Raw genomic sequence first — 24415 nt, 5'->3', positions numbered from 1 at the left:
ACTTAGTTAAATTTTTTTGTAGATTTCAACCTCATGAAATTATTTTTGGCTTCATTTCGTTAAAAATCCTTAAACTTTCCACAACGTTACAAAAACGAAATGTGGCAGTATTTAGAATTTTGAAATTTTTTAAATTATACAGGGTGTTTTTGAGAAATGGTACGACTTGGTTTTTTAACATAGTATCCCCTATATAAATGCCTCATTTTGAAATACATGACATATTTTGATTCTTAGGCTTTACAACCGTAGTGAAATGTTGCCACGTTCGATTTTTTTGAATTTCTTTAGTAATGCAGGAGTTATAAAAAATCGTCATAGTGTTATTTTTAACATTTGTGTTACAATATTTTATGAAGAGATAAACAGAAATAAGCACTTTGTGGTGGAAAATTAATTTTAATATACAGAGTGTATATAAAAGATCTAAATTTATCACAATTTTCAATATTGTCGTTATTTCAGTTTTCTCAAATAAAACACTATTCTCTTCTTTTGTGTTCGAAAATTTTCCCAGAATCGTCAAAATGAAATGTGAGAATTTTTAGAATTTTCAAAAAAATTTAATTCAAACTGAATATTTTGAAAGTATTAATTGGGGATCATCGGCAAGCTATATTCAGCTCAAGATCTATATTCGTAATGTTTTTTGTAGATTTTTAGGCTACTTTTTCAGGAAACTCAATTTTTCCTGAGATTTTCGACTTTTTTTTAGCACCTCGAAAATTACCTAGTCAGATTTTTTATATATTTCGATTTCATGAAGTTATTTTCGTCTTCTTTTCTTAGAAAAATTCCTGATCTGCTCCCAGTCTGCAACACGAAATTTGACAATTTTTAGAATTTTCCATTATTTTTTTTATTATTCTAAAGGGTGTTACTGAGCGATGACACAACTTTTTTTTAATAGGGTACTTGCTATCCCATAATTTTTGTGTATTTCGATTCTTACGCTTTAAAACCGTAGTAAAATTCCGATGCGGCGTTGCCACGTTTTTTGAAATTTTTAGCAATGCAAGGGTTGACAAAAAAATCGCCATAGTTTTGTTTTTCTCATCTGTGTTGCAACATTTTATGAAGAGATAAACAGAAGTACGCACTGTGTTCTGGCATCAATTAAATTGATTTTAATATACAGAGTGTTTGTTTTTTAATCTAAAATATAGCAATTTTTAATTATTGATATTTCAGTTTTCTCAAATAAAACACCCAGTATTTCATTACTGCCTCTTATTCTCTCCCTTTGTGTCCGAAAACTTCTATTCTTTTCCCAAAATCGCCCAGAATCTCAAAATGAGATGTGGTAATTTTTATAATTTTCAAAAAATTTTATTTTAAACCGAATATGTATTTCGAAAATCTTGGACCGGGATCATCGGCAAGCTATATTCAGCTCGTCAAGATCTATATCCGTATTTTTTTTTTCTGGATTTTAAGGCTACTTTTTAAAAAAAACTCAATTTTTCATTACATTTTCGACTTTTTTTTCAGCACCTTCGAAAATTACCTAATCATTTTTTTTTTATTTCAATCTCATGAAGTTATTTCCGCCTTCATTTCTTAGAAAAATTCCTGATCTGCTCCCAGTCTCCAACACGAAATTTGACAATTTTTAGAATTTTCTATTATCTTTTTTTGTTATTATAAAGGTGTTCCTGAGAGATGACACAACTTTTTTTTAACAAGGTACTCGCTATCCCATAATTTTTGCGTATTTCGATTCTTAGGCTTTAAAACCGTAGTGAAATTCCGATGCGACGTTGACACGTTTTTTGAAATTTTTAGCAATGCAAGGGTTCACAAAAAAATCGCCATAGTTTTGTTTTTTCCATCTGTGTTGCTATATTTTATGAAGAGATAAACAGAAGTACGAACTTTGTTCTGGCATCAATTAAATTGATTTTAATATATAGAGCGTTTTTTTTTAATCTAAAATATAGCAATTTTTAATTATTGATATTTCAGTTTTCTCAAATAGAACACCCAGTATTTTATTACTGTCTCTTATTCTCTCCCTTTGTGTCCGAAAACTTCTTTCTTTTCCCAAAATCGCCCAGAATCTCAAAATGAGATGTGGTAATTTTTATAATTTTCAAAAAATTTTATTTTAAACCGAATATGTATTTCGAAAATCTTGGGCCGGGATCATCGGCAAGCTATATTCAGCTCGTCAAGATCTATATCCGTAATTTTTTCCGGATTTTTAGGCTACTTTTTTAAAAAACTCAATTTTTCATGACATTTTCGACTTTTTTTTCAGCACCTTCGAAAATTACCTAATCAGATTTTTTTGTATATTTCAATCTCATGAAGTTATTTGCGCCTTCATTTTTTAGAAAAATTCCTGATCTGCCCCCAGTCCCCAACACGAAATTTGACAATTTTTAGAATTTCCCATTTTTTTTTATTATTATTATAAAGGTGTTCCTGAGAGATGACACAGCTTTTTTTTTAATAGGGTACTCGCTATCCCATAATTTTTGCGTATTTCGATTCTTAGGCTTTAAAACCGTAGTGAAATTCCGATGCGGCGTTTTTTGAAATTTTTAGCAATGCAGGGTTCACAAAAAAATCGCCGTAGTTTTGTTTTTCTCATCTGTGTTGTAATATTTTATGAATAGATAAACAGAAGTACGCACTTTGTTCTGACATCAATTAAATTGATTTTAATATACAGAGTGTTTTTTTTTTTAATCTAAAATATAGCATCTCAAAATGTGGTCTATTTTCTGTCAATAGTGTTTCGTAGTATTCCTTCCATTCTTTCATCTTTATAATATCTAACCTTCCCGTATCTTTGTTTCCTTTTCTCAGATTTTTTATAAATTTCCATGCTTCAGACACTCTTGTTCCTCCCATGTACCGATCCATTTCTTCCAATCTTTTTTCCCATATTTCATTTTTTCTTTTTGTTACCATGTTCTTGACTTGTCGGTTCCAGTACGTATATATTTTTCGATCTTCTGAATCTTTTGTTTTTAACCAGATTTGGTATGCTTTCTTTTTCGTGTCCACTACATCCTTCATTTCTTTTGACCACCATTCGGGGTTTTGTTTCTTATCTTTTTCTACATATCCTATGGCTTCTTGTGCTGCTTCGTGTATAGCGGCTTTTGTTTGTTGGTACATCCCTTCCGCCGTATTTTTTCCTCTTCCAATGTTTTGTAATTTTGTGGCTATCCTGAGTTTGTATAAAAATGAAGTGGATTCTTGTCTGAGGCTTTGTAGATTGTATTTATTTATATCCAGGGTTTCGGCTCTGATATTATCTGGTTGATGGTTAGCGCTGATTTTTCTATAGTTAATTAATATTTTTGCTATGGTTAAGTAGTGGTCTGATCCGCATTCCGGCCCCCGATACACCCTTACGTCTAAAGTTTTCAAATTTGACTGTTGGCGCATAATTAGGAAGTCGATGATTGATCGTAGTCCTCTCGTTGGTTGTGTCCACGTAAATTTGTGGATATCTCTATGGCAATAAAATCCATTCATTACCCTTAGGGATAAGATTTCGCATAGGTCAATTAGACGTGTGCCGTTGTCGTTAACAACTTGTTCTCCATATTTTCCTATTATCATATTTTTATTTTTCCTGCCTACTCGGGCATTTAGATCTCCCAAAATACATATTTCTTTGTTTTTTCTAATTTCTGATAATGTGTTTAGTAGCTTATCATAAAATGTTTCTTTAACCTCTATGTTCGAGTCTTCGCTAGGTGCATATACACCCACTATAACTATATCGTGACCATTCCTGTTTATTTCTACAGTCATTATTTGTTCGTCTATCCCTTGCCAGCTTTTTATGTGTTTTGCTATGTTTTTATGTACTAGTATAGCGACTCCCCGCTTGGCTCTATTGCTTTTTGGTACCCCACTATAGATTTTCATATAGTCGCCAGTCTTCTCGCTTCCTGTACCTTTTTTTTTTGTTTCTGTCAGTACACAAATGTCAATCTTCATCTTTTCTATTTCTTTCACAACTTCTTGTTCTTTGTTTCTTATTCCTTGTACGTTCCAAGTAGCCATTTTCAAGATCCGTTTTCTTTGCAAGGTTCGTCTTCGTTTTGTTTCTTCCTTGTTCCGAGGCTTGTTGTCGAAATTTTTAGCGTTTCATATTTTTTCCGGATGGCGAGTTGCTAGCCCGTCGATCCAACCTTCTTACTGGGAGGGACAGGGTTTTTCTGTTGGGGTTTGCTCCCTTAGCCGATTTGTTCCAGATTTAAGGCGCCGGAAACTCGCCTTGCACCCTCTTCCATTTGCTACATAACACACACCCATTGTGTGCCATGTATTGTTCAGGGGTCACGAGGTGGACGAGGAAGTAGGATTCGTTGACAGAGCTTATAGTTCAGTGAGCATTTCCTGGAGTTTTGTTGTTAGATGGGCATCGGCTACCCATATAACCTCCAAGACTCTTTGTCAACATTTGACCCCCTATTGATACACTATTGACAGAAAATAGACCACATTTTGAGATGAATTACGACGAAAAAACAATAGACCAAACCGACGAGATAAAACCAATAACAGTAGACGAAATAAAAGAAACGCTTAGAGAAATGAAAAATGGAAAAGCCGCTGGACCTGGAAACATTCCTATTGAATTGATAAAGAACGGACCAACAATACTACTTGAAATATTAACAGAGATATGCAACAAATGCATGATAGGAAAAGAAGATATTCCCGAAGACTGGAACTTAGCATATATAAGCTCCTTACATAAGAAGGGGGACAAAAAACTATGCAAAAACTATAGAGGAATAAGCGTTCTTAGTTCGATGGGAAGGTTGTACGGTCGATTAATAAAGAAGAGAATTGAGGATCAATATAGAGAAATGGAAGATCAAAGCGGTTTTCGAGCGGGAAGGTCTTGCATAGACAATATATTCGTTCTCCAACAAATTATAGAAAAACGAACATCCAGAAATCTACCTACCCATATAGTATTTATAGACTTAGAGAAGGCCTACGATACTGTGCCCTTAAAAACACTCTTTGAGACACTGACGAAGGCAGACCTAAGTAAGATTTACATTGAAGCTATAATGAATATGTATAGAAATGCAAAAGGCGCCATCAAAATGCGGAATACTATCTCAGACCCTTTTCCAGTTACAAAAGGCTTGAGACAAGGATGTTCGTTGTCTCCAACACTATTTAAAATATATATACAAGAAGCATTAACAAACTGGAGGAGAAAATGCACACAAATGGGAATAAAAATAGGAAATAGTTACCTAACGAGTCTCTTTTTCGCAGATGATCAAGTAATTATAGCAAACGATGAGGAAGACATGGACTACATGATTCGAAAACTAACAGCAGAATATGAGGAATGGGGACTCACTATCAACTTAAACAAGACCGAGTACCTAAAAATAAAAGACGAAGAAAAAGATGACCAACTGTCGATCACGAAAATAAAGAAATGTGATGAATTTAAATATCTAGGTAGCGTAATAACCAAAGAAGGGACATCACAAAGAGATATAAGAAACAAAGTACAACAGGGTCGAAAAATAACTCAAACACTAAATTCTCTACTCTGGTCGCCGAAAATCAAACTACAAACAAAAATGACACTCTACACGGCAGTTGTAGAAACGATTTTAACATATGGCTCAGAATGTTGGCAAATGACGGAAAAAAGCAAAAGACAGCTGGAAGTAGTAGAAATGGACTATCTCCGAAGGGCGTGTCGGATATCCAAACTAGAACATATCCCAAATACAGAAATCCGTAGAAAGACTGGAAGAATTTACAACACGGTAGATACAGTAGAATCGAAACAACTTTTATGGTACGGCCACGTAATGAGAATGGGAGATGAACGATGGCCAAAACGAGCTATACAGTATGTACCATGGAACAAAAGAAGAAGAGGTAGACCAACACTAGAATGGAGAGAAGGTATCCGGAAAATAATGGAAGACAGAGCCATTGAAGAGGAAGAATGGACAGACCGAAAGAGGTGGAGGTCGAAATGCGGGATGCGGCAGAAGCTGTAGGACCCCTGCTCTATATATATATATATATAAAATATAGCAATTTTTAATTATTGATATTTCAGTTTTCTCAAATAGAACACCCAGTATTTTATTACTGTCTCTTATTTTCTTTCTTTGTGGCCGAAAACTTCTGTTTTATTCCCAAAATCGCCCAGAATCTCAAAATGAGATGTGGTAATTTTTATAATTTTCAAAAAATTTTATTTTAAACCGAATATGTATTTCGAAAATCTTGGGCCGGGATCATCGGCAAGCTATATTCAGCTCGTCAGATCTATATCCGTAATTTTTTTTCTGGATTTTTAGGCTACTTTTTCAAAAAACTCAATTTTTCATGACATTTTTTTTTCAGCACCTTCGAAAATTACCTAATCAGATTTTCTTGTATATTTCAATCTCATGAAGTTATTTCCGTCTTCATTTCTTAGAAAAATTCCTGATCTGCCCCCAGTCTCCAACACGAAATTTGACAATTTTTAGAATTTTCTATTATTTTTTTTTTTTATTATTATAAAGGTGTTCCTGAGAGATGACACAACTTATTTTTTAGTAGAGTACTCGCTATCCCATAATTTTTGCGTATTTCGGTTCTTAGGCTTTAAAACCGTAGTGAAATTCCGATGCGGCGTTGCCACGTTTTTTGAAATTTTTAACAATGCAAGGGTTCACAAAAAATCGCCATAGTTTTGTTTTTCTCCATCTGTGTTGCTATATTTTATGAAGAGATAAACAGAAGTACGAACTTTGTTCTGGCATCAATTAAATTGATTTTAATATACAGAGTGTTTTTAAAAAAATTCTAACATAGCAATTTTTAATTATTGATATTTCAGTTTTCTCAAATAGAACACCCGGTATTTTATTACTGCCTCTTATTCTCTCCCTTTGTGTTCGGAAACTTCTACTCTTCCCAAAATGAAATGTGGCAATTTGTAGAATTTTCAAAAAATTTTATTTTAAACCGAATATTTCGGAATAATCAACACACTGTTTTTCGAGTTTATCCTTGGTTTATTTTCTCAAACAATTATTACCTGTAAAGATATAATTATCATGTTTGATGATAATAATCATTTATTAGAAAACGTAATAAATTTTTCCAGAATGAAGTATCGAGTTAGAAGTTTGTTAGTGTATTTTGTGTTGCATATATAGGTATGACAAAAAACTGTATATGGTGGTCTACTTTTGACTCATGGAAACAAACAAAAACTTTTTAAATTCTGTTTCACTAAATTGGAGGAAAAATATTTTTAATAATTTTTTAACAGTTTTGTTGTTCAGTTTTTTGGGTTTGGCCATTTTTATTGTAATGTATAAGATATAAAAATGAAAAAAAAGCATTGTTAAAAAAAAACGTTGTTTAGGTTTGGCTCGAAATCCTAAATGAACAAGTCACTATTTCGGAACCTTAATAATGATTAAAAAAAAAAATGCAGTGAAATGCTATACGTCATCTGTTTTAAGTGTACATCGTACGAAAACACCATTCACACATTGTCATTGTATAACGAAGTTTTCACAGTGAGAACTTTGTTCAATTGTGAATAAAAAAGCTGCAGTTCATAATACTGCATACATATGCATTAGCAAAGGCCGTTAACGTCTTGACGGCGACCCATAAAACCGTTATCAGTTCCCAGATGGAAAACTAATTAAAATTCATTTAATTGACAAAGACAAACTGCGAACAAAAGACCCAACTTGATAGACATCTTCGAAACACAACCCGAAATTCGCCTCAAGTTAAATAACCAACTCTTTCCAACAATGCTCGCAATTCGGTTATCAAGTAAATTGAGATTTGTCTGGCGACCGATCGCGAAATTACGTCTGACTTAACAATTTTAATTGAAGATTTTCGAGCGACGCCACTGAATTTGACGGAGTACAATGTATGAGCACGCGGAACGAAAATAGAACCAAGAATTCGGATGTTTGGAGTGGAAGAGTAAAAGGGAGAGAGTCGGGGTCGCTTTTGTGGACTTTCAATAATTTTTTGCGATTGAGGGGACATGTGATTTCGATTAGGTTATCAGGTAATGGAATACAAGTTTCGGAAAACCTCCATGCATGTGCGACACGGCGATTAGAGAGTTGCGTAAATGAGAGAATAATTACAGTCGTTTCGTGGAAAACTTTTAATGGAATTTCGTAACAGGGAAAAGCGTTTTAAAATTGCTTATAGTTTTGTTAAAAAATTAAAATCAAGTAAAGTAAATTGCGCTTGGGTATTAAATTGGGTTGCATTTGTACTTACAACGTGCTTAAGTTCATCAGGCGGACTGTCTAATATTATTTATATTATACAACATATATTATTTTCAATTTTTCATTTTTTTTTTGTTTCTTCAGTGTTTGGATTTGAAAATTTTCAGATTTTCAGCTTTCCAACTCTTGATGTTGCAGTTTTTCGATTTGACTTTCTCGAGTTTCCAATTTTTGATTTTTTAATTTTTCGATTTGCAATTTTTCACATTGGTTTTTCATTTTCTTTATTTTTTTGTAATTATTCCATTTTAATAATTTTTTTATTCTTTTAATTTTTCATTTCTTCAAATTTTTGATTTGCAATATTTCGATTCGGTTCTTTATTCTCTTTATTTTTACAAATTTTCGTTTTCTCAATATTCCGATATTATTTTTTTTTTGTTTTGTCAATTTCATTTTTTTTTCTCTTTTTTACGATTTTATGATCTGCTCTTCGAGTTTTCGTGTTTCAATTTTTCAGTTTTTCGATTTTCCAATTTCCGGGTCTTTCAGTTTTTAGATTTTATCATTTTTCGATTTTTCAATTATTCTTCAATGTTTCGATTTGTAATTTTTCGTTTAGGACTTTTATTTATTTATTCAATTTTTCGGTTTTTCAGTGTTCTGATTTATAATTTTTTAGTTTGCAATTTTTCGATTTTTGAGCTTTTAGATTTTTTGTATTTCATTTTTCCGACTTTGGATTTTTCAGTTTCATGATTTTTCAATTTTTCGTTTCTTCAATTTTTGATTCGCTGCTTTTCCAGTTTTCATTTTAAATATGCATGCAATAATAATTTTTAAAATATTACAATTTTCCAATTTTACGATTTTATAATTTTCTCGTTTTTCAAAAACTAGATTGTAGAATTTTCTCATTTCTTCGATCTTTCATTCCTTTAAATTTTCGATTTGCAATTTTTCGTTTCGGTTTTTTATTTTGTTTCTTTTTGCAATCTTGCGATTTTTCAATCTTCCGATTTTATAGTTTTTTGTTTCTTCAATTTTACTACATGTTCTTCTAGTTTTCATTTAAAAGTTTTCAGTTTTTCGGTTTTAGAAATTTTGGTTGTTTCAATTTCTAGATTTTTGAATTTTTCGGTTTGGAATTTCTCGGTTTTCAATTTTCCGTTTCTTCAATTTTTCTAGTTTTCATTCTGAATATGTAACAATAATTATAATTTTTTAAACTTCATATTTTTCAATTTTACTACATATTTTAAAATATATTTCATTTTTCGATTATTGGATTCAAAAACTTTTTCATTTTTCGGTTTTTCAATTTTTCAGTTTCTCCATACTATTTAATTTTTCAATATTTAGATTATTCAGTATTACAGTTTTTCCAGTTAACAATTTTGACGATTCTTTTTAGATTTTACAACTTTTGGGTTCTCCAGTTTTTCAACTCGGGTCGTTGTTCCTTTTTTCCAATTTTTCGATCTTAATTTTTTCAGTTTTTCATTTCTTCAAATTTTTGATTTGCAATTTTTCGATTCGGTTTTTTATTTTCTCTATTTTTACAAATTTTTGTTTTTTCAATTTAATTTTTTTCTTTTTTTCATTTTTCGAATTTGATCTGTTACTCTTCGAGTCTTCATGTTTAAATTTTTCAGTTTTTCGATTTTCAAAATTTTGGATGTTTCAGTTTTGTAATAATTTTTCTATTTGCAGTTTCACAAGTTTTCATCTTTTCCATTTGCGATTTTTCCTTTATTTTTTCAAATTTTCAGTTTTCCATGTTCTGATTTATAATTTTTCGGTTTTCAATTCGATTTTTCAACTTTTAGATTTTTAATTTTTCGTTTTTCCAACATTGGATTTTTCAGTTTCATGATTTTTCAGTTTTTTGTTTCTTCATTTTTTGATTTGCAGCTTTTCTAGTTTTCATTTTAAATATGTAATTATAATAATTTTTAAAATATTACACTTTTTCAATTTTACGATTTTATAATTTATCCGTTTTTCAAATATGTGTTAGATTTTAGAATTTTCTCATTTGTTCGACTTTTCGATTTGCAATTTTTCGCATCGGTATTTTATTTTCTTTATTTTTACAATCTTGTTATTTTTCAGTGTTCCGATTTTGTAGGGTTTGTTTTTTCAATTTCACTTTTTTCAATTTTTTTTTTGGTTTCTTCAATTTTACGACATGCAACTCTTCAGTATTCTTTTAGAATTTGTTAGTTTTTTGATTTTAGAAATTCTGGATGTTGCAGTTCCTAGATTTTTGAATTTTTCGATTTACAATTTTTCGATTTCATTTCTTCAATTTTTGATTTGCAAATTTAATTTTTCAATTTTTCGATTTTACATCTTTTGGCTTCAGCAATTTTTCAATTCGATTCGATTTTTCTTTTTTCCATTTTTTCCATTTTTAAGTTTCTCTATTTTTAGTTATTTTTCTTCAATTTTTCCATGTGCAATTTTTCGATTTTACACTTCTTCAATTTTGCAATTTTTCGCTTTTTCAGTTTTTCGAGTTTTCAGTTTTTTCTCATGTTTTAGTTTTTCGTTTTTCCAATTTTCCGATTTTTGAACTTATCTAATCAAAAAATGCAAAGTTGGAAAATCAAAAGAGACCCTGAAAAAAGAAATGAAATGAAAAAACGAAAATTTGTAATATAGAATCGATTTTCAATTTTTCAGTTTCTCGATATTTCAAATTTTCGATCTTTCAATGTTACAGTTTTACAATTTTACAATTTTGACGATTTTTATCATTTTGGGTTCTCCAATTTTTCAAATTCAATTCGTTTTTTCTTTTTTCCCATTTTTCGATGTTTCTTGATTTTTAATTTTTCATTTCTTCAATTCTTCGATTTGCAATTTTTCGATTTTCCACTTTTTCATTTGTGCAATTTTTGTTTTTCAGTTTTTCAATTTTTCAGTTTTTTCTATTTTTCAATTCTCGATTTTCCAATTTTCCGGTTTTTTGAACTTTTCTAATCAAAAAATGTAAAATTTGCAACATTGTAAAAAAATCAAAAATCGGGGAAATCAAGAACTTGAAAAATTGAATGAACGAAAAATTGAAACGAAAGTATTGAGAAAAATTGAAAAACTTAAAAATCGTAAAAGTGCAAAATCGAAATAACAAAATTTGTATTGTAAAATCGAAATATTGAAAATCACACAAATCGGAAAATCGAATAATTGAAAAATCCAAAAATTGCAAAATTGAAAAATTTTAAATTTGAAAAATCGAAAGAAACACTGAAAAAAGAAATGAAATGAAAAAACGAAAAATTGCAATATAAAATCGATTTTCAATTTTTCAGTTTCTGGATATTTAATTTTTCAAATTTTCGATCTTCAAATGTTACAGTTTTACGATTTTACAATTTTGACGATTCTTATCATTTTTCGATAAATGTATAAATTTTTCTCTTTTTAGTTTTTCAGTCTTTCAATTTTTTGTTTCTTCAATTCTTCGATTTGCAATTTTTCGATTTTGCACTTTTTCAATATTGCAATTTTCCGTTTTTTCAGTTTTTCGATTTTTCAGATTTTTCCGATTTTTTAGTTTTTGGATTTTTAATTTTTCGTTTTTCCAGTTTTCCGATTGTTCAACTTTTCTAATCAAAAAATATAAAAATCGCAACATTGTAAAATTGAAAAATCAAAAATGAAAAAACGAAAAAATATAAAATTAAAACTTTGAAAAATCTAAAAATCGGAAATCAAGAACTTGAAAAAATTAAATGAACGTAAAATTAAATTCGAAAGAATTGAAAAAAAATTGAGAAAATTACACTATCGACAGAAACACTCAAAAAATAAAGGAAGTGAAATAACGAAAAATTATAATATTAAATCGAGAAAATGAAAATAAAACAATCGGAAAAATGAAAAATAAAAATCAAGAACATGAAAAATTGAGGAAACGAAAAATCGAAAGATTAGAAATTGAAGAACTGAAAAATCAAAAATTGAAGAAACGAATAATTGAAAAATTTGGAAGTCGAAAAATTGGAAAAAATTAAAAATGAAAGAAAATGGAAAAACAAAAAAGTGGTCGAAAGTGAATAAAATCTAATTTTTCGAAGAATTATAAAAAAATATTACAAAATTGAGAAACTGAAAAATCTAAAAATTGAAGAAACGAAAAATTGAAAAATTTAATAAGGGTAATCAAGTAACGAAAAATTGTAATATTAAATCGGAAAAATTAAAAACAAAATTCGAGAACTTGAAAAATTGAGGAAACGAAAAATCGAAAAATTGGAAAAATGTAAGTTGAAAAAACGAAAAATTAGGAAACCCAAACATTGAAAAATGGAAGAAAATGGAAAGACAAACAATTAGTGGAAAGTAAATAAATCCAGGTTTTTTCAAAAATTATAAGAAAAATTTGGAAGTCGAGATATTGAAAAATTAAAAAAATTAAAAATGGAAGAAAATGGAAAAACGAAAATTGTGATATCAAAAAATTGATCGAAAGTAGTTAAATCCAGATTTTTCGAAAAATAGTAAGATTTGATTTTGCTAATTTTATTTTAATTTAAAATAAAAATGTATACATAATATTAAAGTAAAGGTAAAGAAGGTATATCAATTTGGATAGATGCATTGTAAATTGTAATACTAATAATTTCATAACGTCAGCCCAAAATTTTGCATCGTAAAACCTATTTAAATTTAATAAATTCAGTACTTGTGGTTTATTAATTCGCCTTTATTTTTTACCGCGGATATATACATTTTTTTGAAAAAAAAAATCAATTTGAACGTCACCATAGTCTTGAAATGCATATGTTCAAATATTAATGACGTTCCAAATGTAGAAAAGGTGCAATTAAGAACATAATGAGATTGCCGGAATTCCATAAATACTTCCCGAAATGCATTTAAAATTAATACCATTAATAAACACGAGTTGATAAGAAAGTTTTTCATTTTGTAATAAAGTTGATCGTCACATCAATATCAAATAAATTTTGCATGACGTCTTTTAAGTAGCTGACATATTTTCAGGTCAAAGGTGAAGTAATATGAAACTTTAATGTTCCCAGTTCTTGCCCAATTCGGAAGTAATATTATAAGCTAATGACAGACCAAGCACACATTAAGTACCTAAACAAAACCCGCATTTCTCTATCACCCAAGAACACTGCGCGAATTCCTCCTCAAACCCGATGCACTTCGCACCCCCATCCATCATCCCTCTCCACAAACGCACGTCCAGCCCTCTCCGCCGTCTTCCCGGTGTGAACCCGGCTTTCTTTAAGGGTAACAGGTGACGCTTGCGCGTTCGCCCCGCCACGTCTATTAATCCATATCCTTCAGCCCTTATCAGCACAGTCCGCCGAAGCCGCCTCCGGCCGCGCTCGTCCATTCCGTGTGATGACCTGACGCATTGCGCTTTTGACAGCCGAAGACGCAGCGTCGGATTTTTGACAGTGGTGCGGTGTGGTCGGTGCGTGTCGCCGCCGTAACGAGACGATGGTGCACTCCACGTTCGCGCAAGGTCATGTTATGGGAGGTCGGGACTCGTCCCCGCTAGGCATCCCGAAGTCGCCGTCGTTCCACAGCGGCCTGGACCTGGTGGCGTCGGCCAGCGTCGACTCGCTCGTCGCGGCGCAGACGGCGGCCAAGCACGTCGAGGAGGCGAGGGGCGAGGAGCGGGCGGCGCTCCAGAAGAGGAACGCGACGGCGGTGAGGGCGATGCAGGAGACGGGGCACCTGAAGATGCTGAGAGGTGATGAGGGGTGCGCACGTGAGGCTGCTGACATTTCATGGGTGGACGGGTCGAGGGCGATTTTACGCTGGGTGGAGGTGAAGGGATACTCCCACGGTGTGTGCAGATGACGGATTGTTTGGCGCGGAGAGGCGGCGATAAGCGACGTTTTTGTTGTGGTCGGAGGTTTTTGTTGGCTTTGAGTTGGGTTGGATGCACTGGGAACATGTGGAGTTGAGCGGAGTAAAAGCGAAGCAAATGACGGAATGGTTTGGAGTGGTTGAAAGTAATTTTTTCACAAATTATAAAGGAAATAAAGACTTGTCAGCTTAGACAGCTCTTAAAAGACTTTCTATACGTTAAATAAATAACAACGGCAAAAGCGGCATCGTTAAAATTTCATGGAATAACGTGGTTCTGTACTTGTGAGTTATGAATCTGCTTTGAGTTTTTCCCAGACATTCAGATCTTCGCAGAAAATTAAAATCGTCTATCAACATTTCGATCCCTTCAGGGGCTGTTTATTCGTACATTTTAATTGGATTTTTATTAGTATTATTATTATTTTATACAAAACTGGATTTGATTACTCTTCAGGGGCGAGGGAAGTTCTGCCTAATAATATAAAATAATGTATAATAATAGATATAAAAATATTAGTGTTTATTTTAATTAATTTAAGTCGTCTAAAAATTCTTAAAAAATTCAGATCTTGACTGATTCCAAAGGTATAACGTGTTTAGGGTCACTGAACAATATTTTCCAAAATATTCGGAGTGAAATTTGAATTTTTTAAAATTTGCAATATTTCAATGAGCGATTCTGGAAAAACGGTTGGAGTTATGGAAGAAATGAGGCCGGAAGTTACTTCTGCCGCCTGAAATCTACAAGAAAATGTATTTCGTTAAATTTCGAAAATGGGTCGAAATTGGCATAGTGGAAAATTTGATTTTTTCGTAACTTTTTTTGTTATATTATTGGCTATAAGATTTATTTCTTATTTCAGAAAAAAAAATAGAGAACGGGCGGGTGGGCGGGGCTAAGGTTAATTTTTTCGAAAAATAATGCAAAATTGCAGAAATGAAAAATTCAGAAGTAGAAAAATTGAGAAATTTAAAACAGTAAACTAAAAAAATTGGATATTGAAAAATTGAAGAAATAAAAAATCGCAAAAATGGAATATTTTAAAAAAGATCGGAAAAATTGAAGAATTTAGAAGATGTAAAATTGAAAAATTTTAAAATGAAGTATTCAGAAGTAAAAAAATTGAAATTGAGACGGGGTGGGTGGGCGGGGATAAAAATGTTCTCTCGAGAGGGAGTGGAAACTAATAGAATCTAGGATGCGAAAAACGTAAAGAAAAAAACACTAATCGTAACATTTTTGTTATACTATTTCCTATAACTTTATTTCGTATTTCGGAGGGATAAAAATGAGAGAACGGGCGAGTGGGCGGGGCTAAGTTTACTTTTTTCAAAAAAAAAAATGTAACTTTGAAGAAACGAAAAATTTAAAAATGAAAAATTTAGAAATAGAAAAATTGAAAAATTTAAAACTGGAAAGTAAAAAAAATTGGAAATTGAAAAATTGAAGAAATAAAAAACTTCAAAAACCGAAAGGTTGTAAAATAGAAATCGAAACACTACAAAATCGAAAAATGGAATTTTTGAAAAAATCGAAAGTCTGAATGAAATGTAGAACTTACACTGAACAGAAATAACATTAGTCGTTAGAATGAGAAGAGTCAAATCATAAAATCAAAAAATTGAAAAATTAAAAAAATTCGTGATTTGCCAAAATCACTGTTATTTTAGCAAATACTAGCCCCGCCCACCCGCCCTCTATTTTCATAGAAGGTATGTCATTTGCAAAAATCAGTCTTACCTTAGCTACTAGCCCCGCCCACTCTTCTCATTCTAACGACTAATGTTATTTCTGTTCAGTGTAAGTTCTACATTTCATTCAGACTCGAGATAAATATGTTCTTCTCTCGAATGGGAATGGAAACCAATCGAATCTAGGATGCGAAAAAAGTAAAAAAAAACGCTAATCGTAAATTTTTTTTGTTATTCCATTTCCTATAAATGTATTTAGTATTTCGGAGGAAAAAAATTAGAGAACGGGTGGATGGGCGGGCTTAGTTTAATTTTTTCGAAAAATAATGTAAAATTGAAGAAACGAAAAATTTAAAAATAAATGAAAAATTCAGAAATAGATGATCGAAAAATTTAAAACTCAAAACTAAAAAAAATGGAAATTGAAAAATTGAAGAAATAAAAAACTGCAAAAACCGAAAGGTCATAAAATAGAAATCTAAACACTAGACACTAAAAAATAAAAAAATGGAATGTTTGAAAAAATCGAAAGTCAAATCATAAAATCAAAAAATTGAAAAATTAAAAAAACTCGTGATTTGTCAAAATCAGTCGCGCCTTAGGAAGTACTAGCCCCGCCCACCCGCCCTCTATTTTCATAGAAGGTATGTCATTTGCCAAAATCAGTCTTACCTTAGCTACCAAGTAGTAGCCCCGCCCACTCTTCTCATTCTAACGACTAATTTTATTTCTGTTCAGTGTAAGTTCCAACTTTCATTCAGACTAGAGAAAGTCAATCACTGAAATGGAGTGGGTGGGCGGGGATTAATATGTTCTGCCATCGATTGGGGGTGGAAACTAATAGAATTTAGGATGCGGAAAAATTAAAAAATAAACGCTAAACGTACTTTTTTTGTTTTTGTTGTACTGTTGCCTATTAATTTATTTCTTTATTTCGGAAGGAAAAAAAAAAGAACGGGCGGATGGGGGGCTAAGCTTAACTTTTTCTAGAAATAATGTAAAATTGAAGAAACGAAAAATTGAAAAATTTAAAACTGAAAACTAAAAAAAATGGAAATTGAAAAATTGAAGAAATAGAAAACTGCAAAAACCGAAAGGTTTTAAAATCGAAATCGCAACACTATAAAATCTAAAAATGGAATATTTGAAAAAATCGAACGTCAAATCATTAAATGAACAAATTGAAAAATGAAAAAAACTGGTGATTTGCCAAAATCAGTCTTATTTTAGCAAGTTCTAGCCCCGCCCACCCACCCTTTATTTACATAGAAGGTATGTCATGTGCCAAAATCAGTCTTATTTTAGCAAGTACTAGCCCCGCCCACCCGCCCTCTATTTTCATAGTATGTGATTTGCCAAAATCAGTCTTACCTTAGTTACCAAGTACTAGCCCCGCCCACTCCTCTCATTCTAACGACTAATTTTATTTCAGTTCAGTGTAAGATCCACCTTTCATTTAGACTAGAGAAAGTCAATCACTGAAATCGAGACGGGGAGGGTGGGCGGGGATAAATCTTGTCTTCTCTCGAGTGGGAGTGGAAACTAATAGAATCTAGGATGCGAAAAAAGTAAAAAAAAACCCGCCAGTCGCAACATTTTTTTGTTATCCTATTTCCTATAAATTTATTTCGTATTTTGGAAGAAAAAAAAATAGAGAACGAGCGGGTGGACGGGGCTAAGTTCAATTTTTTCGAAAATTAGTGTACAATTGAAGAAACGAAAAAGTTAAAAATGAAAAATTTAGAAGTAGAAAGATTGAAAAATTTAAAACTGGAAAGTAAAAAAATTGTAAATTGAAAAATTGAAGAAATAAAAAACTGCAGAAACAGAAAGGCTGTAAAATAGAAATCAAAACACTAAAAAATCGAAAAATGGAATTTTTGAAAAAATCGAAAGTCAAATCATAAAATAAAGAAAAAATGTAAAAAACTTGTGATTGCTAAAATTAGTCTTATCTTAACAAGTACTAGCCCCGCCTACCCGCCCCGCCCTTTATTTTCTTGGAGAGTATGTCATTTGCCAAAATCAGTCTTACCTTAGCTACCAAGTACTAGCTCCGCCCACTCTTCTCATTCTAACGACTAATTTTATTTCTGTTCAGTGTAAGACCCACCTTTCATTCAGACTAGAGAAAGTCAATCACTGAAATGGAGACGGGGTGGGTGGGCGGGGATAAATCTTTTTTTCTCTCGAGTGGGGGTGAAACTAATAGAATCTGGGATGCGAAAAAAGTAAAAAAAAAACGCTAATCGTAACTTTTTTTGTTATACTATTTCCTATAAATTTGTTTCGTATTTCGGAGGGAAAAAAATGGAGGGCGGGGCTTAGTTTAGTTTTTTCGAAAAATAATGTAAACTTGGAGAAACGAAAAATTTAAAAATGAAAAATTCAGAAATAGAAAATTGAAACATTTAAAACTGGAAATTGAAAAATTGAAGAAATAAAAAATGCAAAAACCGAAAGTTTGTAAAATAGAAATCGAAGCACTAACAAATCGAAAAATAGAATATTTGAAAAAATCGAACGTCAAATCATTAAATAAAAAAATTTAAAAATTAAAAAACTCGTGATTTGCCAAAATCAGTCTTATTTTAGCACGTACTAGCTCCGCCCACCCACCCTTTATTTTCATAGAAGGTATGTCATTTGCCAAAATCAGTCTTATTTTAGCAAGTACTAGCCCCGCCCACCCGCCCTCTATTTTCATAGAAGGTATGTGATTTGCCAAAATCAGTCTTACCTTAGTTACCAAGGACTAGCCCCGCCCATTCTTCTCATTCTAGCGACTAATTTTATTTCTGTTAAGTAAGATCCACCAGACCAGAGAAAGTCAATCACTGAAATAGAGACGGGGTGGGTGGGCGGGGATAAATATGTTCTTCTCTCGAGTGGGAGTGGAAACCAATAGAGTCTAGGATGCGAGTAAAAAAAACGCTAATCGTAACATTTTTTTGTTATACAATTTCCTATAAATTTATTTCTTATTTCGGAGGAAAAAAATTAGAGAACGGGCGGGTGGGCGGTACTAAGTTTAATTTTTTCGAAAAATAATGTAAAAGTGAGGAAACGAAAAATTCAAAAATTAAAAATTTAGGAGTAGAAAAATTGAAAAATCAAAAATACAGAAGTTGAATAATCCAAAAATTGCAAATTGAAGAAATAAAAAAACGGAAGGTCGCAAAATAAAAATAGACACTAAAAAATGAGAAATGGAAAATTTTAGATTAGAAATTAGAAATATTCAGACCTAAAACTGAAAAATTTGAAAATCCAAAAATTGAATATTGAAAACTGGAGAAATTGAAAATCGAAAGAGATTTCACTGTTGTGTGTGCTATGCCTCAAAAACCAAACACAACTGTATAGTAGAATTTAAATTTAATATATGCTACTCAAAGAATTGTACTTTATTCTCTGACTTTTTTTTATATCTAATCTGGAAAATCTGAACGGCAAACGGATTCATAAACCACAAATACAGAGATATGTTATTTAAAAAAAAATTAAATGTGATTAAGGTGACGCTGTCAAAGCATATATTCTAACAGGCATATAATATTGACCATAATTGATCCAGTAGTCTCGGAGAATATCTACCTAGTAATAGAGATATGGAAAAGGAGACCAATTTTTTCATACCCTACAGGTCCTGTAACGCTCAGAAGTAAAGGAATAAGTGGAAAATTTCATTTTTGACAAAGTCGTCTAAAAATTCTCAAAAAATTTAGGGTTATACATCTTGGCGTGCTGATTCCAAAAATATAGCGTGTTTAGCAATATTTTCGGAATGAAATTAGAATTTTGAGTTATATTTCGAAAATCGTTGAAAATGGGTCGAAATTTGCAGAAGGGAAAAAAATTCATTTTTGAAAAAAGAAAATTTTGTTAAATTTCAAAAATCGTATGGCAACATTTTATAATTTAACTTTGAAACTACAAAACGGAATGCTCTGAAATCTTGCAAGTGTTTTAAGGGTATCGTAATTTTATTTTATTTAAATTTTACAGGATAACACCCTCTTGAACTTGTGGCCAGTTGTTACTCCAGACGTCTAAATAGAGTTTTTGGAAAAAAATTAAAAATTGTACTATTATATGTTACAGTGTGACTTGAAAACTACAAAATCAATATCTTTGCAATTTAAGTTATCATAAATATATAAATGCTTAAATAAAATTGTGAGATGACGTCATTAATTTTTGCCAAGAGGTAAATAAACAGTTTTGGTTACAATTTTACCAACTATGTATACTGAAAATTTCAAATTAATCGCTTCCGTGACTTTGAAACTTATTTGTGTAATAAAATCGCCAACTGAAAACATTGAATGAGGGAAATGGCGGACCGACTTTTTCGCATTCTAGAATTAACCAACGTAGCGCTTACAAAGTAAACATGTTTTTAAGTTTTTAATTGATGAAAATATTGCGATTGAAATTTCACAACAAAGTATTGTTAATTTTATTTACCACTGAACAATAACCAATTTATAAACATCAGATTGTCGCTTTTAAATTTTTATTCCAATCTATACGTATACATTAAGTTCCAAACAAAACGGTCACGTTTTTCTAACTGCGACATAGAAAAAATAGTCTTACATTATCTAACAAAATACAACAGTTTAAACGAAAACTTCGAAAGATGAAGAGTCTTCAACGTATTTATTGCTCATGCTCCCAGTGGTTAATAAAACTACTACAAAACACGCGATGTCATTAAATTAGATAGATATTTGTCAAACCAACCTCTTAAAATAATATTTCCTTCAGTTACTACTCCAAAAGTGAAAAACTGTCGTGTCACATTTTCCTCAAAAATAATCCCGTTTCACGCAAACTCTCGCTTTTATGACTCAACAGTTTTTCACACTCCATTTAAAGACAAGAGAGATTAGGACACACCTTAATCACGAAAATCTGCCTTGTTCCAGTATTAAAAAAAATGTCTCTTTAGGTATGATCACATTCAGTCCTGACTCCAACGCCCTCGAAACGCTAAAACAGGCATCGACTTGTCTTTCCGAGACTGCAATTTGGCACAGTGCCTAAATTCCTCAGCAGACTCTTCTACAAGACGTCACTAATCCTGTCGGCTGTTTCATCTGGACAAGAGGATCATATAGTTTCGTCAGTTAAAATTCTTTGTTGGAAAAATAGCTCGCATAAATCTTGAGTCCAATTTTTTTTGTTGGTGTTTTATACATAGAGTCTCTGATTTCTGGACACAATCCTGCATGCATTAAGGGAACCTAAAAGGGCGTTAATTATCTAATTGTAAAAATTAGTGTTCGCTTTGTGTTTGTTTTTAATTATGCGTAATAAATGATCTTGTTTCAAGTAAAAAGCGACTATACTTTGGGATGAGTTTCTTTTAAACTAATAATAACTTGCGGTGGAAAATTTAATATTAAGACAAGTTTATATTCCCTGTACGCCTCCAATATTCCATGCACCAATCATTAATCAAACCATCTCCGCTTGTGTGCAAACATACCACCAAGATATTCCCCTTTATTATGAAATTCCTCTGGGAAAAGTAAATAGAATGAGCCGGGAGAGAGCGAGACTTAAAAATTAATTGAGGAGAACTGGTACACTCGTAAGAGGGAGCTTCTTGACTTTCTACCCTCGCAAATAGAAGATTAGTGTAATTATTTTGGAGTCCCATTAATTTGACGAAGGGTTTACATTGAACCTTGTTAAAAGGGAATTAGTGCTGTCGTTAACATGGGTATGTACAAACCACTTGTGGTTTATGGGTTGTAAAAAAATAGTGGAACGAGGCAGAGATTTTATCTACTAAAAACCCACTTTTTTTTTAGGTTTTATTTTAAATGATAAAATACCCCCGCTTCCTTAACATCAGACACGATCACACCATCCTTGTGAAAGTACGAATTCAAATCACATGACGATAAAAATATTGCGATAGTCGTCAAGTATCAAGTTCAATGCCGATTTCGTTCCGCCACGCTGCACCACATTATACCACGACCATAATTACTTAATAAATTAAATAAATAATTATCCACATGGCGGATTTTCTCCAATTATAATAAGTTTTTTGCTTTTGTTATTGTGTGCGCTGCCAAAAAACAGGCGACAAAACAAATCTCAAAAAATAGAACGTTCTTGAAACAAATCACGAGGCGTCTTCGACGATACGACGAAACCCACATTTCGTTTTATAATGCATTGTAAAATCTTGCGGGATTATGTCATTGCGGCTGGAACAAACAACGGGCGTTCTATTTTTATGAATTTTGCAGTATCGGATTCCTCACGTGACGGATAAACGCATACTGGTGTTATTTTGGGGCCTGGGTTTCGCTTCCGACTATCTTCTCGATCGTCGGGAAGACTAAACTTCGGCATTAGGAAACCGCAGCGATGTAGTTTGCACAAATCTCTCCAGAATCGTTCGAAACAAATTTGACGATTCGTTCGGAAAATCGCGTTTTCGGATAATACGAGTGGGGCTGAATACTTCAAAGAGTGCTTTGAAGCGTTGATAAGCTTTGAACAAGACGTGAAAACGTCCTACGCGAAGTTCGTATTTGGTGTATGAAGTCGTTGATCAACGAATTCGAACATACGCTGGTTCTTTTTTAAGCACGAAATGATTTTTTTTAGCACGAAAGTATTTTTTTATCTGACGCATTCCGTTTCTTTTTTTTTTAAATATAAAAACGTAACACTTAAAATTTGTCATTCTAAATTTAGAGTAATGACAATTTTTCCGTGTCATAAATTTATTACAATCGCCGAATGTTCTGTTCGTATTTGTACACACCTACACGCGTTTAAACTTAATAAAATTCTGTAGATGCGCTATCCAATTATAACATTTTGGATAGCGCTTATCTTGGATTAATAAGTCTTGCATTCGCTGGGAACGTGGATTTTCGAAGTCAGTTAACAGTTGCGAAATTTTAATTGCTCGTTGATATTATAGCTAGATATAACTAGAATTAATTACAATAATTTATCTATATCAATTTTTGATTGAATGTGAGGTGGTTTCGCTAACGCTAAAAATTGGCCGAAAACGAGGCATCTTGAAACAATTTTTTAAGATTTATTTAATAAATATTGCATTGATGTTATAAATCACATAAACACATTATTTTGCATATTTTAAATAATTTTTAGTTCTCAAAATTTTAAGATGACGTCATCAAGTTTTAGTAAAGGAGAATTAAATGAATTTCGATTAGCGATTTACTGTGTTCATCATCGCAATTTTTTACGAAGATCTGGATAAAAGCTTCAGGCGGATTCATAAACCACACGTGCAGGAGTATGTTAAACTATAAACTTCAAATAGTATTTACCATGAAATATTGAGGTGCCGTCATTAAATTGTTGGTGGGGCTGATTAAACAAATTTTAGTTAGCGTTTTCCCACCTGCACGATACTCCTAAAATACGTCTAAAATTTGACAACAGTCAGTCAGGTAGTTTCGAAGATTCTCTGTCTAATAAAAATCGACATAATAATTTTTTTTAATATATAGAATTTTCTTTTAACAACAGGATAGATGAACATGTTTTCAGTTTCAAATGAACAAAATATAAGCCCCGCCCACCCACCCTTTCTCAATTGTGATGAATATTTTATTCATCGTGAGCTGAAGGGCGGAGTTTAGTTGCAAAATCCTCACTTCTCTACAAGAAATTACCATATGAAATATGTTTTTAAAAGGGTAGAATTTTTTAGAGAAATATTGATGTTACAATTAAACTCCGCCCTCCGGTCAGATTAGGAATGAAAAACTCATCACAATTGAGATCGGGCGGGTGGGGCTTAATTTTTGTTTTTTTTTTTTTTTTAATATAAATAGTTTTCTTTCAACATTAGGATAGTTAAACATATTTCAGTTTCTTGTTGGAAAAAGAAGACTTCGTATATTAAGAAAAACAGGACAAATATAAACCCCGCCCACCCACCCCGTCTCGATTGTGATGAATGCTTTATTCATCGTGAGCTGAAGGGCGGAGTTTGGTTGGAAAATCCTCGTTTCTCTACAAGAAATTAACATCTGAAATATGCTTTTCAAATGGTAGAATTTTCTAGAGAAACAATGTGTTACAATTAAACTCCCTGAAAAACTGAAAAATCTAAAATTTGAAAAATTAAAAATTGAAAACTCGTGAAATTTCAAATCGAAAAACTCGTGAAATTTCAAATCGAAAAACTGCAAAATCTAAAAACTGAAACGTCGAAAAGTTGGAAAATCGGAATACTAGAGAGTAAAATTAGAGGGAAAAAAAAAACGAAAAGTGAAATTGAAAAAACAAAAATTATAAAATCGGAACATTGAAGAATTGAAAAATTGTAAAAATAAAGAAATAAAACTGAAACGAAAAATTGCAAAATCTAGAAATTGAATTGAAAAGTTGAAAAATTGAATTTAGAGAAATATTGATGTTACAATTAAAGTCCGCCCTTCGGTCTGATTAGGAATGAAGAACTCATCACAATTGAGATCGGGCGGGTGGGCGGGGCATAATTTTTGTTTGTTTGTTTTTTTTTAATATATATATATATATTTCTTTCAACAACAGGATAGTTAAACATATTTCAGTTTCTTGTTGGGAAAAGAAGACTTCGTATATTAAGAAAAACAGGA

General features: G+C 31.8%; 1 protein-coding gene across 5 annotated transcripts in view; it reads left to right on the top strand.

Annotated features, from left to right (window-relative positions):
- LOC135124301 (serine/threonine-protein phosphatase 2A 56 kDa regulatory subunit gamma isoform) overlaps positions 1-24415 on the top strand; it is a 57463-nt gene that overhangs the window by 9050 nt on the left and 23998 nt on the right. For 2 of the 5 annotated variants that reach the window (XM_064049268.1, XM_064049269.1), the window contains exon 1: positions 13602-13965. The exons of 2 other annotated variants lie outside the window; for them this stretch is intronic. In XM_064049268.1, coding sequence (XP_063905338.1) covers positions 13710-13965 — 256 coding nt within the window. In that variant the 5' untranslated portion in view covers positions 13602-13709. Of the gene's footprint in view, positions 1-13599; positions 13966-24415 lie in introns of those variants that run through there. One more of the 5 variants, XM_064049265.1, reaches the window with a different exon arrangement.

This window comes from Zophobas morio, unplaced genomic scaffold (assembly GCF_036711695.1).
Source record: "Zophobas morio isolate AGI-343-1 ecotype UQ-CSIRO unplaced genomic scaffold, CSIRO_AGI_Zmor_V1 ptg000007l, whole genome shotgun sequence".
Classification (NCBI taxonomy): domain Eukaryota; kingdom Metazoa; phylum Arthropoda; class Insecta; order Coleoptera; family Tenebrionidae; genus Zophobas; species Zophobas morio.
The sequence above is the reverse complement of the archived record's forward strand: the minus strand, read 5'-3'. Positions and strand labels throughout refer to the sequence as shown.